General features: G+C 42.4%; 1 protein-coding gene and 1 long non-coding RNA gene across 5 annotated transcripts; one reads left to right on the top strand and one right to left on the bottom strand.

The window, feature by feature from the left end:
- Positions 1-72: 72 nt before the first annotated feature.
- Positions 73-12982, top strand: TUBD1 (tubulin delta 1). Of its 4 annotated transcripts, XR_014185663.1 has the most exons (10): positions 73-358; positions 1517-1711; positions 2310-2457; positions 2658-2874; positions 3412-3643; positions 4437-4601; positions 5299-5439; positions 5941-6124; positions 6867-7151; positions 8357-12982. XR_014185663.1 is itself a non-coding variant. In XM_082068650.1 (9 exons), exons 1-9 carry the CDS (start codon positions 175-177, stop codon positions 6967-6969), a joined length of 1569 nt encoding a protein of 522 aa, XP_081924776.1. In that variant the 5' UTR covers positions 73-174; the 3' UTR covers positions 6970-7428. The 4 variants fall into 4 exon arrangements, 3 of the variants coding, with proteins under 3 accessions (XP_081924776.1, XP_081924777.1, XP_081924778.1); XM_082068650.1 differs by lacking the exon at positions 8357-12982 and having other exon boundaries at positions 6867-7428; XM_082068651.1 differs by lacking the exons at positions 73-358; positions 8357-12982 and adding an exon at positions 410-522 and having other exon boundaries at positions 6867-7428.
- Positions 1623-4560, bottom strand: LOC309447739. Its single transcript, XR_014185664.1, has 3 exons — positions 4336-4560; positions 3149-3316; positions 1623-1758 (listed from the first exon to the last, which is right to left on the bottom strand). It is a non-coding gene; the product is annotated as an uncharacterized lncRNA (long non-coding RNA).
- Positions 12983-14862: the final 1880 nt, after the last annotated feature.

Below are 14862 nucleotides of genomic sequence, written 5' to 3'. Positions count from 1 at the left end.
CAGGCGCACAGCCCCCTCTAGCATTGGCCACGGCCGCACTGAGCATGCGCAGCGGGGACAGCTCTGGCCTGCGGGGCGTGGGGCCGGCACTGAGCATGAGCAACGCGCACCCGCCTTCCCTGCTCCTGGCACAGAGCGTGCGCAGAAGGCTCAGCGAAGCCGTTCGCGAGAAGCATGCGCATTGCGCTTTGTGAAGCCCAGACGGCTGACCCCTGCCCCCGGCCTGCCCGGATCTCTTCTGAGCATGCGCAAAGCGGGTTGTTCGAAGGCGCGTCTGAGTCCGAAGCGGCGGGGAAGGGGCACGCGGCGGCTGCGCATGCGCGATCGGCAGCACAGCGCCTCAGCGAGGGGCGTCGAGGTCAGCGCGGGGGAGGGGCCGGCGGCGGTGGGGCTGAGGGCGGCCGGCGGGGCTGGGGACGGGGGATAAACACCCCGGAGGGCAGCTGTACCGGTGGGGAGGCTCGGACGGGAGGGGACCGGTGAACAGAAAGCCTCTGGAAGAGGGGCAGGGGGCCGAGCGATGTGAGCACCGGGTGGCGGGCAGCACCGAACATGGCGGCCCCGGGTTGGGGGGGTGGGCGGGAAACCACCGGGCAGGGCGGCTGTGGCCAGGGCTGTGCCACACGAGTGGGTTGGACACGTAAAAATCATTCACAGATTTATTTATATCCTGTGGTGAGGAACAACTCCGCTTTGCTGTACACACAGGCCTTAGGTGCAGAGTGGCAGCAGCGGTGAAATCAAGCACAAGAATAAAAAAATAGCACATAGCTGCCTGCAAAATGCAGCAGGATCAAGACACGCACACTGGCTGTTGTCTGAAGAACGCTCCGGCACAGCTGCGATGATAATGAAAAGTAGCAGCCCAGAATAATGAAGTGACTTGAAAAAATTGATTGCATTTCTGGAAAGGAGAAAAAGTGAGAAGCCAAAGCTACTGCAAAATACTGAATGGGGAAAAAAACCCATCAAAACATACTGGTAGTGAATCAAAAGCTTTGCTGTCTGTGGGGAGCAAGGGGAACGCTCTGGGGAATCTGTTTGGCACCTCAGCAGGTTTTGCCATCAGGCCCATAGCAGTGCAGGACTGGAAACCAGGTAGATTTTTGAACAGGTTTCACATTTTTAAAAGCATGTGTTAGTTTCTTATTAAGTTTTTAGACCCTAATCCTATAACTTTGTTGGAGTTACAATGATTTGCTTCTATCCTGGCTTGCCAAGCAAAAGTAAGAAAGCAAAGACATTCCTTGCTGTACGGTTGGTTTCAGCTCCCTTCAGATGGATCCCAACTTAAACTGACTGATTTCCTGTAACTGGCCATCTGTGTTCTTCTGACATTCAGGAGAAAGTGCTGACAGTCCATTTTTCCCCAGAAATAGCCAGTGGTTTTAGTGCAGCCTTTTCCTTCCCACTAGAAGTTCTCAAAACCTGCAAAACTGATCAGAAATCTACTTGTCAGAGCTTTTTTTTTTTTCCTCTTTTTTGCAATTACTGAAGGCATACTCTTCTTTTTTAGGCTTAAATACAAGTCGAATAAGGATGTCAATAGTCACAGTCCAGCTTGGCCAGTGTGGTAATCAGATTGGCCAGGAGGTGTTTAACGCCATCTGCGCTGATGTCCGTGGCACACATGGGTTGTGTTCCAAGAAGGAGAATGAATCCTATGGTGATGCTTGCAAGGAACGCTTTTTCAGGGAGGAGGAATCTGAAGGTACAGCATTTAAATGTTTCTTTCCCACAGAGGGTCTGGTTTCCAGCCTAATACAGATAAGAGGACAGAAATATTAGAATTCTTTTACTTCCAGCTGAAGAATGGGTTTTACCTTCAGTCTTGACAAACTGTCACAACCCTCTGCCTTCACGGCGTTGCTAACAACCACGGAAGCAAAATCAGCATCTGAGGCCACAGAACAAATCTACCAGTAACACAGCTGGAAACTGAGCATATATATAATAGATCCATCATGATCTTTCCTTCCAAACATCTGCATTTTCTACTGTAGATAGATCACACCATGGAGTAGGACCCAGAGTATCTGAATTTGGTCTTGTCAAACACTTTAAGTGGTTTATTTCCTGAAAGATCTGTGGTCTCTAGAGTTCAGATTTGTCTTTGGAGCAATAGATGGTTCTCCAGAAATCCAGACCACCGCCAGGTCCTTTCTGTACCTGCCTGTTCTGTCCCGTTAAGTTAATAATTGGGCTTATGTGTGTGGGAAGAATACAATCTGGTGCAAGTCTGTCAGTCTTACACAAACAAGCTCTAATATTGGCACATTACTCTTAGTTTTGTTTTTCTTCCTGTCCAGTGCCTGTTGCCCGAGCTGTGCTTGTTGACATGGAACCCAAAGTGATCAGCCAAACCTTATCAATAGCTGCCAGGTCTGGCTGCTGGAAATATGATGATCGGTCGCACTTCTGTCAGAAGCAAGGGTCTGGGAACAACTGGGCAAACGGGTATGAACAACTTTTTCAAGGTTTGCTGAGGGAACTGGAGAGGTTGATGAGCTGTCTGGACTCTAGGAGTGGTACCATTACAGCTGTGCGAGATACAGAGTGTGTGAGTTAAGAAAAGTATCTTTTATGAACAAGCTTCATCTTGTGGCTTTTATTTTGATATAACCTGCCATCTCACTGTTTTGTCTTTTATTCAACAGTTATTCTGTTCACGGGCCTAGACACAAAGAAGCAATAATGAATCTGGTACAAAAAGAAGCAGAGAAGTGTGATCGTCTTGGTGGATTTTTCACAATAATGAGCATGGCTGGTGGTACAGGATCTGGCTTGGGAGCATTCGTGACCCGGTGTTTAAGAGATGCTTTTCCAGCCTCATTTATACTAAACCATGTTATCTGGCCCTACGGCACTGGTGAGGTGAATGTTGTATTTCCCAGAGATATTCTACAAGTTTATAATCTCTATTTGCTTTTACACATAAAACACCTGCAGAAGAGAGATGCAGTTTACTTTTTAAAAGTTCAAAAGGACAGAAAGTAACATAGCTAATGAATTTTTTGCATAATGTTTGGTACATGTTGTTTCACAAAAAAAAAAACAAACCAAAACTTGCTAATGTAAGTGCTAAAGTATAATGCAGTTTCATGAGAAGCTCTATTAGCTAATTAGAAATCTCCCGTTATGATAGTACCTCAGCATTATAAGCAGTTCCCAGATAGATGTTATTCCAGCATGTTTGTATGAAACGAGGATAAGATGATATTCACAGGTCTTGCTCACTTTCCATGAAAACGCTCTGCTAGCTCCTGACCTCAGTCTGCACTTTGGCAAAGAAAACGAAGCGCTTCCTAAATCAGAACTGAGGAAATGACAGCAGTCAGGGGGTTACAAACTGGAAAGAGATTAAGTTGTTTGGCTCTTATTTGTGTGTATTTTTAATTTGTTTGTTTCCAGGTCATCGTTCAAAACTACAACTCTGTTTTGACCCTGTCACATCTGTACCAGTCGTCAGATGCCCTTCTCGTTCATGAAAATGATGTCATCCACAAGATCTGTGCTCAGCTGATGAATATTAAACAGATCTCCTTCAGGGATGTAAATCAAGTCATTGCGCATCAGCTGGGGAGTGTTTTCCAGCCCAGTTACACAGCAGAAGGTGGCTCACGCTATAGCAGAAACCCACTAGGTATCTAAATAATAGAGCTGCCTCGTGCATTCTCAGACATCTTGGTGTAATCATTTCCTTTTGTGAATTTAAGTTCTTCGTCTCCTTCCTCAAGCATGGGTACATCCCAAGTTTTACAATAGGAAAAGCAAAGCAAAATACTAAATTATAAATTCGATCCCAAATTTGTAGCAAGAGTTAAAAATAGATCCCCCAGCTTCTGGTTTCGTTCTTTACCAAAAGAACCAGTTTCTCCTTTTTCAGGTGGTCACAGACACCCTTGTACCTATTTACATTCCAGAGGCAATTTGTGCAGGACAGTAATTTTGGCATGAGTTTTACATTTTGCATTAGGTCAGCAGTCTGTATAAACTGAGACAAAATGGAAGTTCTGTGTTTAGCTCAGAAGACAGGCGAGCATACAGCTTGGTAGCAACAGCCTGGCATTTGTATCTTTAATGGATTAGAGAAAGTTACCCATATCGCCGAGAGTTTTGCTTGTAAAATTAAACTTTCCCATGTGTCTGTGAATCTCTTTAGCAGCGCATAGCGTCTTAAGAGATGTTGAGCCAGACTATAGAGCAAGGCATGTTGAGATGGTAGACATGCTTGTATAGAACTCTGTAGCACAGAGTAAGTTTGAGTTATTTTGTTTAATTTGTATCCACATATTTGTCAAATTAAAACTTTAGGTATCCTGCTTTGTTTCTTACCTTAACTTCCTACATCTGTGGAAAGTTCCTCACTCTCCAATTTTAGCCAGCCTATGCAATATTTTTGTCGAATGTGTGCAGCTGTTAATTTCTTTTTTCAGGAGACTTAATGGAGACGTTAGTTCCACATCCCGAATTCAAGATGTTGGGTCTTCGTAACATACCACAGATGCCTGAAAACTCCCTCGCTTATAGCACGTTCAGTTGGCCTGGACTCCTCAAACATTTAAGGCAGATGCTCATTGCTAATGCTCAAATGGAGGAAGGTAAAAAGCATTCACTCATCTTCCGTATCCATCACTTTAAGCGTATATTTTTACAGATGAAATAAAGTTTGTTTTGTGGAGCCCACTGACAAGCTTTAGTGAGTTCAGAAATGAGCTGCTGCCCTCAGACAGCAGGAACTCGCCTCTGCATTGCCAGCTGCTCCTTCATTCACTCAGCTGCCACAGCAGCTCCCAGCTTGCTCCTGTTTTTGCTCCTAGACATCTCAGTTAATTATAACTCTTGAAAACACGCAAAACAAACCAACAGTTTTTGGCCGTGCACTTAATTTACATGATTCATTTGGAACATTCCTTGGATAGTTAGTTCTGCTACGCTTTCTCTTTTTACACCTTCTACTAATAAAAATCACGCTTAGCTCTCCTGTATCATTTACATGGGTAATTCAGTACAGCTTCCAGTTATGCAAAGAATGGGCTGCAGATTGCTAAGTATAGAAACAGGTATCTGTTTTCTCTGGTAAGACTAGTGACTACCAGGCAAATACTGCTGGATTAGCACTGCTTTTCTGTAAGAATTGTGTAATTGCTGCCTAACTAACATGCAGAAATGACCAACCCTAATATGATCTCAGCTTGGGGCACAGTGTTAGTTACCGTCTGACTCTTTAGCTAGTCTGAAGCCATATTTCATGAAACATTAACTTGCTTCTATATCTCTTTTGCCAAAATCTCATAGGTATTGATTGGCAAGTACAACCACCGCGTCCAGGCTTCTCCACCCCCTCCAGTCATCCCACAAACAAGCCGCTGCACTTCAATACTTCCATTGCCAACCTGGTTATCCTGCGAGGAAAAGATACGCACAGCGTAGACTTAGGTAAGAAGGAAAAACACCGTACCTGAGTGATTCTTGTTTCACATCTCACTGTTTTCTTTGCAACCATATCTGATGAAAGTGAAAAAAACCCAAGGCCACATACTTGACTACTGAGGTCAATATTCCCTCTCGAAACATTTTAATGTCCAAGGCCACGTTGTCTAATTGCTTAAGACTGTTGTATTTACAGCACTTCAGGGAAGGAGGAAGTGGCTGAAGTCCATATATATGATAGGATTCTTGGCTATATTGTCTGAAAATATATTTAGCCACTTCTGGATTGATGAGCATAGCTTGCAGATGAAGTACCGAGTACGCTCCTAGATAATAAAATGGATTTGTTTAAAAGAGCTATTTTCAGCACACTGCCCACTGCAGGTTTTTTTCAAGGCCTGACCTGATCTGCCAAGCATTGATTAGGTCACACAGGACTACTGAGATCAAGATGTAGCAGCTTGTAGCTTTCCGTTTGTCAAAAAGGCTGTCTTCTTTCTGCTCCAGGAAGTTTCCGAGATCCCTCATTATACACATCCTGGCTTAACCCTCAGGACGCTTTTAACGCGTGGAAAACACCAAGAGCATTTAACAAGTATGAAAAGTCTGCTTCTTTGGTCAGCAATAGCCAGTTCCTGCTGAAACCTCTTGACAATGTTGTAGAAAAAGCTTGGAATATGTTTGCTTCCAAGTAAGTGAAAATAATTATGCCGATACCTCATTTACAACTGCTAGTATTTTCAGCGTTAGCAAATTCCTTGTAAAGAGAGCTTGCTCTTTCAGCAAAGTCAAGTAGTGGTGAAAAAGCATAGAGATTGTTCCCACACTTCAGTGGAAACATTGTTCTGCTTGAAACATGACGGCAGGGTGAGGAACACAGAACTGTGCTTATGTTCTGTGGATAAGTGAAGCCACATATTTTAGTGCTGTCAATTTGATTATTTTCTTAGTACTAAACGTCTCCAAATTTAGTGCATTCCAGTGTGACCATTCTAAAAATAACATATAGAAACTCTTTCATTGATTATATAGTTTCTAAATTGTGTATAGACATGCTGCATGGGCCAAGAAACAAGTTCCTGGGTCAGTTGAAAAGCATTTAGGGGAGTTCTTTACTTTACTTTACTCATATCAGAATTGCTTCTCCTTCCATTTCCCAGTTAGACTTTGTTAGCTGCAATTTTCCTTGAGCAATATACAAATTCCTTGAGCAATATACAAACTTACGAAAGCTATTAGAAGCAAGTCATGACTTATAAATAAGTATTAATTACAAAATGAGTTCAAATAGAAACTAACCTGTCTGGTTTCTGGGTGGAAACCAACCTTGATTCGAAGTTGTTACAATAAGTGTACAATCTGATTTCATGTATCAGGTTCTTCACTGATTTCCAGTGTCTTATCCATTTTCCTACTGTGCTTTCAACACCCAGAGCCTATATTCACCAGTACACTAAATTCGGAATCGAAGAGGAAGACTTCCTGGACAGCTTCACAGCTCTGGAACAAGTTATCTCCAGTTACACCCTCCTTTGAGTATTTTTTAAATGGTCTGACATAGAGCTTTCCTGGAAGAACCCAGCGCTGGAAAACTTTCCATCGCCTTCCTGAAGTATATCAATTACTGGACTGTAGCTGTTTTCCAGTCTTATAACCAGTGTGTGCATGTGTTAGAATAGTAAGAACTGAATCAGAACTGAACATACTCATATGAGCAAGTATTATTCATATTTAATAAATAGCTATTTTTCAATACAATGCTTCCATATTGATAAAAATGCACAGTATCAGAATTATTAATCCAAACTGCATTTGGGTATCATTCAAGATATGACAGTCTGCCATACGTTCCTTTAAAGCAAAGACCTAAATTCTTCCTTAAGGACCTAAACCTTGACAAAATAATGGAAGTTTTGAGCCATCTTTACAAAAAGGTATGAAAGGTTCTTAGTTTTCCTGTCATCTTCAAGTTATATTAAAGATTATAATGACTTACATGCTTTTCTGGCCATTTCATTGTGCCATGTTTTCAAGTGGCGTTACCTACATCTTGGCTGTTGTTAAAGGCAACCTAAGGTTCAGGCAAAACTACAACTCTTGCCCTTCTTCCTGTAAATTAGAAGCAAGTAGGGGTTTTTATTCATTTGTTATTTATTTAAACATATTTGGGAGGAGAATTGCTGGTAGGTTTCAGATGTAAGAGCTTGTAAAATAATATGATAAATATAATTGTATAATTTCAAAGTTGATTTAAGAAAAGGGCTTTTTTTCCCCAAATTTTACCACGACCACAAGGTGGTGCCACTGGGAAGCTGCAGCCATTCAGCTGCACCAGGCAGGAGGAGGAGGTTGCGGTAGCTTGTGGGGGCACAGACTGGATGCTTATAAAATAAAGAAGTGTAGGAGACTGAAGGATTATGTCGTAACCCCGAGCCTTCTGCTGCCTCTGTTAGCTTTTCACTTAATGGGAAGGAAAGCTTTTGGAATTCTTGCCATTCCTCTCCTCATATCACACTGTTCTCCCATAGAAATAATCCCACTCACTATTAAATAGACATGCCAAAAATAAACATTACAAAATCAGTCTCAAGGACTTTTCCCCTGACAAGTGGACAAATATCATAGTTTCCATTTATGTTTTAGTGCTGTTTCATACCAGGCCTCTGAGCTTTTAAGTAAGAGATGAGCACGCACATAGTAACATGCTAAATATGTTAAAGATGTTTGCAATATGGCTTATGATGTCCACACAGGAATCTTGCACTGTTAGAGATTCTCATTTAGATTTTAAGTCTTTAATGAACTACTACAGTGGTAGATACAGAAGTGACCATGAAATTTTGCCAGGTTTCATTAAAGTGCAGCTGACACTCTCTATTATTTCCTTTCCTGGTTTCATTTACCTCCTTTCACTTTTGTCCAGACCAGGTACAGAAGCACTAAAATCCCCCCTGGAGCACCTGTTCTCAAACCAGCTCCGGCACACGACACCTGGAATTGCAAATACACTTCTGGACAAGATTCAAGTAACCACAGGATTGAATCTGAAGAAAATAAGTAAGTACTGAGGTTCAGTTCCCAATTGTTCGAGTAAACCCTTAGTACCAGCTGATCACCAGCATGGCTGTGTCAGTGCAAACCTCAGTGGATGCTGATCCATCTCACATCTTATAGACAAGCAATGTTCATCTCTCATGCCTCCCAAAAGAAAAATAAAGTATTTCTACTGCCTATTAGTAGCAGGGCAGCCGTCAGCAGACATTACAGTTGAGTCTAGTCCTACTTCATGCAGAGAAATAACTTGTGTAAATTAAAAGCTGAATTCATGCTTCAATTCAATAGCTAAATCATTAAATATACAGGGAAATCAGAATAATCTGTGGGGTGGATGGGGAGAACACAAGAGGGAAGGCAAAGAGGAGAAAGCAGGTAGGGTAAACACACCCAATCACTTTTCATATAAGAAGACACTTGATATTTATGACAAAACATTTTGACAATATTCTTGCAGACCACAGTACATAATCCAACAACTTTCTCTGGTTTGCTTTCTGTTTGCACTCAGCTGCTCTAATTCCTGTTGTAGCAACTCCCTCCCAAAAGAGAAGACACAATAATCATAGTTCAGCTCTCCAGCCATACTTCAAGCCCTATACTGCTCAGTAAAATAGGAGTTGTTTGCAAGTTCAAACTACATATCACTTTTGTTATAGAATATTATTTGTGATATTTAAATATTTTTTTCCGCTAAATTACTTCCTGGCAGCTCAGAGCTGGGGGACTGTTCTGATCAAAAGGGCTTTTCTGGTGGTGTTTTTGTTGGTTGCAACCATTGTCTTTAACTTGGGGATTTTCACAGAAGAAACTGGAGGAACGATTGCACAAGAAGTTAAGATAAACAGCACAAGCAGTACAAGTTTGTAAGGAACAAAGGGTCAGGAAAGGAGACAGTATGGTGAGCTTCTCCCTCCTCCCTCCTTCAAAAGGCACAGGATGTTTAGCAACATAGAAATCATTTTCCCTCGTGTTTTCAACAGCTATCAGACCGTCTTCCAGTAACAGAAATGAGAATAGGTAACTCCATGTCTGAAAACAAACAAGTCCCAGCAATGCATATTCTTCCTCATTGCTCTGTAGGACAGGTAAATGATTTTTAAAAAGCTAAGAAGAGATAAGTCCTCTCAGAAACAAGGAAGAGAGCAAAGGGTTATTGTACTGCTGCAGCAATGAGTAACTTTATTGCAGAAATAACTTTATCTCCATGCATTTATAATTCTGATAAGGAAGCAAATACAGCAGGAGCTTATTGCACCCATGAACAACATAGATCCATTTATCCGTTCTTTGAATTTGTTATTTATGGCTTATGTAACTTTTCATTAATGGAGCAGGATATTTGGCGTTTGTTGTTTTAAGTTTGATGGCAGAATTTGGGCCACATCAGGAAACACAGTACACAGCGAAGATGTATATCCCCAAAGCAAAACCAAAAAATCCTCATTTAATCTCTAGTTCTAACATACGAAAACATCGAGGAAAGATGCTGCAGCTTGAAGGGAGACCAACAGGTTCATTAGTGCTTAACAAGGATACTTCTGTTAGAACTTGTTCACAGGATTCAGGAAAACTACTTCCACAGGAAAATAAAGGTTTTCAAAGCAGCAATAGAAAAATCCCACCCATCAGCCAAATTTTACCAGCACAGATTGCACAAGTGTAACTGTTGGATTAACTGTTAAAATCCCCTTCATTGCTCTGGAGAAGAGACTGACAGGAATTGGTTCAGGCATCTCTGGGCTTCTTCCTGTTAGTGCTGTTCACTGCTGACCTCTGTTCCGAAATTCTCACACCCTTTCCCAAACTGAGCCTTCAGTTTTTGATCTATGGCTGGATTCCTCTATTTTTTCCCCAGGATGTGGAGAGGGTCAAAGGGACAGGAAGTGAAAAGCTATTATCACATTTTCAACATCTACAATTAAATTAGAAGGTGGAGGAGTAATTTTCTATTTTATTGAGAAAATTAATTATGTAAATAGTCTGAGCCTGGAAGAGGGCCTTTATTTCATTAGCAATTAAAATTAATTAGATAGATCAAAGCCCCTTGCTGAGGTGGGGACAACAGAACCAGTGGCCTTGACCTGGCCAGTTTTGGGCAAACTACCCACAGGATGTCCATAAACCCAGGAACAATGCGTCAAATCTCACTATTGTTTTTGTAATGGACAGGTGCAGCTCACTTGGAAGTTGATTCAAGGACTCTAAATACAGCAAATACATTTAATGAATAGGACGAATTTTAGTTGGACACACACACACACAAAATTTAATCTGTTAAAAATACTTTAAACATAGTAACTGTTTGGGAAGTGACAGGACACTAATGTAGTTATAGATACAACTTATTTGGACTTAAGTATATATTGGTGTTTGTAAGGTTAGACTGACCACTGGTACAGAAAGGACAGAATCTCAGTGTAAATATATAAGAGGATTACCTGCCCGGATTAACCAAACTGAAACAGCTCAAGATTAAGGGCAAAAATCTGTGGTTTCCACAAAAACTAGGATTTTATGAATAAGAAGTTATATTCCAGTTACCAGCTGACATGCTACTGGGAAATACTGAGGTACAAAAGAATATTGAACAAGTAGTTAATGTCCTTCTGCTTTTATCAATAAACTTAGCATAGATAAATATAATGAAATGAGGGACCAAACATCCAGATGTCGAAGTGTACTTTAACCAAGTCTGAGTTTTGCTGCATACTTTAAAGTCATCAGCAATGTGATTCATGGATCTGATACTGCACAAAAAGCTTCCAAGCGAACAGACTCAGCCATTCCTCCACCGCCTGGGAGGGCAGCGCAGGCACAGCCTCACCAGGCACCAAATCCCGGCGTAGGCTTCTCCCCCGGCCTCCTCGCTTCCTACCCCACCTCTGCCCACGCTCCACAAACAGCTCTTAACTCTGGACGTCGAGCTGATAATCCGGAATTTTAACTGTAGCCCCTTTCCGGCTTTTTCAGTCAAACTCCAGGTTCACAATGGTCCCTTCTGATTTCTCATTGTACGAATCCTCTCCCTCTAGACAGGCACTTCCCCTCCGGCCGGGTGGGGCCGTGAGTCACCTCCCGTGAATCAGCAGAACCTGCTTAACCCTTTCCCAGAAACGCCAACAGCTGCAAACAGGGTGGTGGGTCAAACCAGTGTTACTGCTGAGCACAAAGGTGAAGAGAGCCTGAGATGAGGGATTAGGGAGACTGCTGCTCATTAGGAAATATAAAGGCAATTTTTAGAGGTATAAATATGCACCATGATAAAGATCAGGGAAGAAGTCTAAACATTAACCCCACGGCTCGTACGAGCCTGAGAGATTCTAAACTGTGACATCTAAGAGAGTCCAGTGGTATAAAACAAAGGCACAGGCCTCTGCACTAACCTATGTGAAACGGGTTGCAGAGACTTTATCTGCTAGTCTGTAAAGCAAAATTTTAAAAATCTAGAATGTTACACCATAAGATAGAAAAATAAGTAAAATGAGGGTGCTCTTTAGGCCAAGATTCCTATTTTAAAAGTGAGAGCAATAAGCAGAGACACTAAAATAAGCCACTGGTTAATACAAAAAAGATAGAATAAACATTGCTTGAGTCTCGGTGAGCTATGACCTTTTATTTCACTAGTTCTAAGTGACGGGAAATAAATACCATCTTATATACTATATTTGCATTTAAATGGGTGCGCTCTGCAAAAATGATTATTGTACATATTTGGTTACATGTACAACGTAATGTTTATTTTAAAGGCTCACAAAAATACACTTCAGTCGCCTGAGAATGGTGTAATTGTGGTCAGATGGCATGATTTAATTTGAACTTTTGCCCAGCAGCCTCCAATATGTAATAGATCATTTACAGGAGCATGTAAGCAGAACACCGCCAAGGCAGCCAAATGGAAAGCAGCCTTATCCCACACGCCGAAGGTGTGATAACATCCTGACTCTGTACTCGGCTGGCAGGGGCAGCTGTAGCTGTTCATTGTAATATCCTCAGTAAGTACAGGGAGAGCTGGGCGGCAGTTCAGAGCTGCTGCTCTCCAGATGGCTCAGAACAATACCCAGTGCAAAAACACGTATTTCCTTGTCCGCCTGCGTGCTGCTGCCTCTCGGGCGCTTCTGCCACTTGCAAAGAAAATACTGGGAAATTTCCTTCCCACCCCACTTTGGGCAACTCCAGCCCCTACTACGACCCGGTTCTGAGTCATGTGGTCAGCAATTGTGTTTATGTGGTTATTTGATGCTCTAAACTAGCAATTTCTCCTTCATAGGCCAAATTTGGGGGAAGAAACCTAATGCAATTGATAAAACTATTAAAAACATAAATTTGGCAACTGATGAGCATAAATCGAATTAAATACTCTTCTCCCAAGAAGAAAGCTTCCATTCCCCCCCTACCAGACATTAACTCAGGTTTTCACATTATTTTCCTCTAATAAAGATTTAGGCTTCTCCACCAAGCCAGTATATCCACATTGAATTATTCTTACGTAAAAAACAGGTACAAACCCAATGCGTGCTGTGAAAGGGGAGCTTATTCTTCAGTGATACGACAAGACACCTGACCTTGCTTTAGCCCACATGGAGTCCTCTTCAATCTGAACAAAAGTCCAGTGAGCAGGCCTCACCTTGTCCAAAAATCGCTCAGCACCAAGGACAGACAGGACTACAAGAGGAGACATCAGTGAAAGATTTAGGCCAGGACTCTCAGGATCAGGTCTGCCAAACAACACTCACAACTCTTTCTTTATTCACTTAACTGGAACGATCCTCTCTCAGTTACAGGCGAAATCTATTGCCAAAGGGCAGCACAGCACAGTTCCACACTTCACTTAAAAACACCAGCTCTTGGTGGGCAACCAGCACGACTGGAGCTCACGCACAGACGCTGCGGTGTGATTAGCCACGTGGTGGCTGTGCACACGCAGAAGTGTTTACACCAGGTTTGTACAGAAGTTAAGGGAGGCACCAGAATTAAAATCACCAATTGTATTAGCACAGATTTAGTAGAAATACCGTTTCGAAATTTTTGATGGCATCCATTACTTTGAGCTTAACTAAATAGCAGCTTCGGGCACCTTAGAAGTTTCTCTGGTCCGTGTTGCTCCCCACCTGGAGTCTCCTTACGTAACACACGGGGAGGCACGTGGCTGTGTCACAGGGCAGCTGCACTGAGCTGAGACACGAGAACCAAGGAATCGGAGAAAGGAAAGCTGTGGTTATGAAAATATACTAAATATTACAGCTCTTAGGAAAACAGCCACAGCAAACAGAAGGCACTGAGAGAAGGCTGGTTTCTAAACAGACCAGACAGCTTTTGTGAACGTGGCTGGATCTACATCGTGTTGTAAATCTGTGTGTTTTCTCTTCATGCAGGTCCGGTTTCTTTCAGAGACAGAAAAGAAATGCTGAGTACACAAACCTTTTCAACATCAATCAATGACACCTTCCTGCGAAAAGGCTTTAGACCGCAGAAGTGCCATGTAGATCGGCTGGTATCCACATAAGGTAAAACGGACTACATACAGATTGATGTCATAACTGTGGTCACAGCCTCGTGAAAAACCAGGGTGATGAACACTTCAGAGTATTTAACAGGATTTGCTTAGATCTGAGATATCTTTAAGTGCAATACTCCATATAGGAAAAAGCAGCTGAATGGCACTGCCAAGGCCACAAGGACACCAGGGGAAGGCAGAATGAGACCTGTGTGGCCTGCTGTGTCACATTAGCATTAAAAACCAACCAACCAACCAACCCCCAAACGCCTTAAATCACGTGTAGTAAACACACAGCCCTTCCCTCGCAGGACCCCACAAGCAGGACCAGCACAGCAGTCACAGAGAAAAGACACGACTTGTGCTTTTTACAAGGACAGAACAGCAGTTTGTGAGGCTGGGGAGAGGGTGCGGCTCACGGGCAGTGATCAGAACGGGGAACAATACCCTGAGCTGCCACAGCCCATCTCTCACCTTTCATCAGGAAGCAGCAGCCAGTTTCCTTATTACCAGCTGCCTGGGCAACTCAATTGAGCTTCTTGGGAAACTTAAGAACAATTAAGCTGGGAGTAACTCCCCTGAAACTGGGAAGATTCAGCACACTTACTTATCTGTATCTGAACAGCTCCTCAAATGAGGTTTAAAGAACGATGACCTTTGATTTAATGCTAATGTAGTCAATGGTCTTTGAATCATTCCATGCATGAATAATAACAATAAAACGCTCCAGCACACTAAACAGCAGCGTTAAAGGCAAACTAAAACAAAGCTTGGCCCGTTCAACAGGCTCACATGTTTTACCACAACTGAACATCACCAGCAGGAAATAGGCTCGATGACTGCACAGCTCAACAGCCTCTTCACTTTAAATTCAGCAG

The sequence above is a fragment of the Streptopelia decaocto genome (genome assembly GCF_964273445.1).
Source record: "Streptopelia decaocto genome assembly, chromosome: 18".
Taxonomy (NCBI): Eukaryota; Metazoa; Chordata; class Aves; order Columbiformes; family Columbidae; genus Streptopelia; species Streptopelia decaocto.
This window is presented reverse-complemented; position numbering and strand designations above follow the sequence as displayed.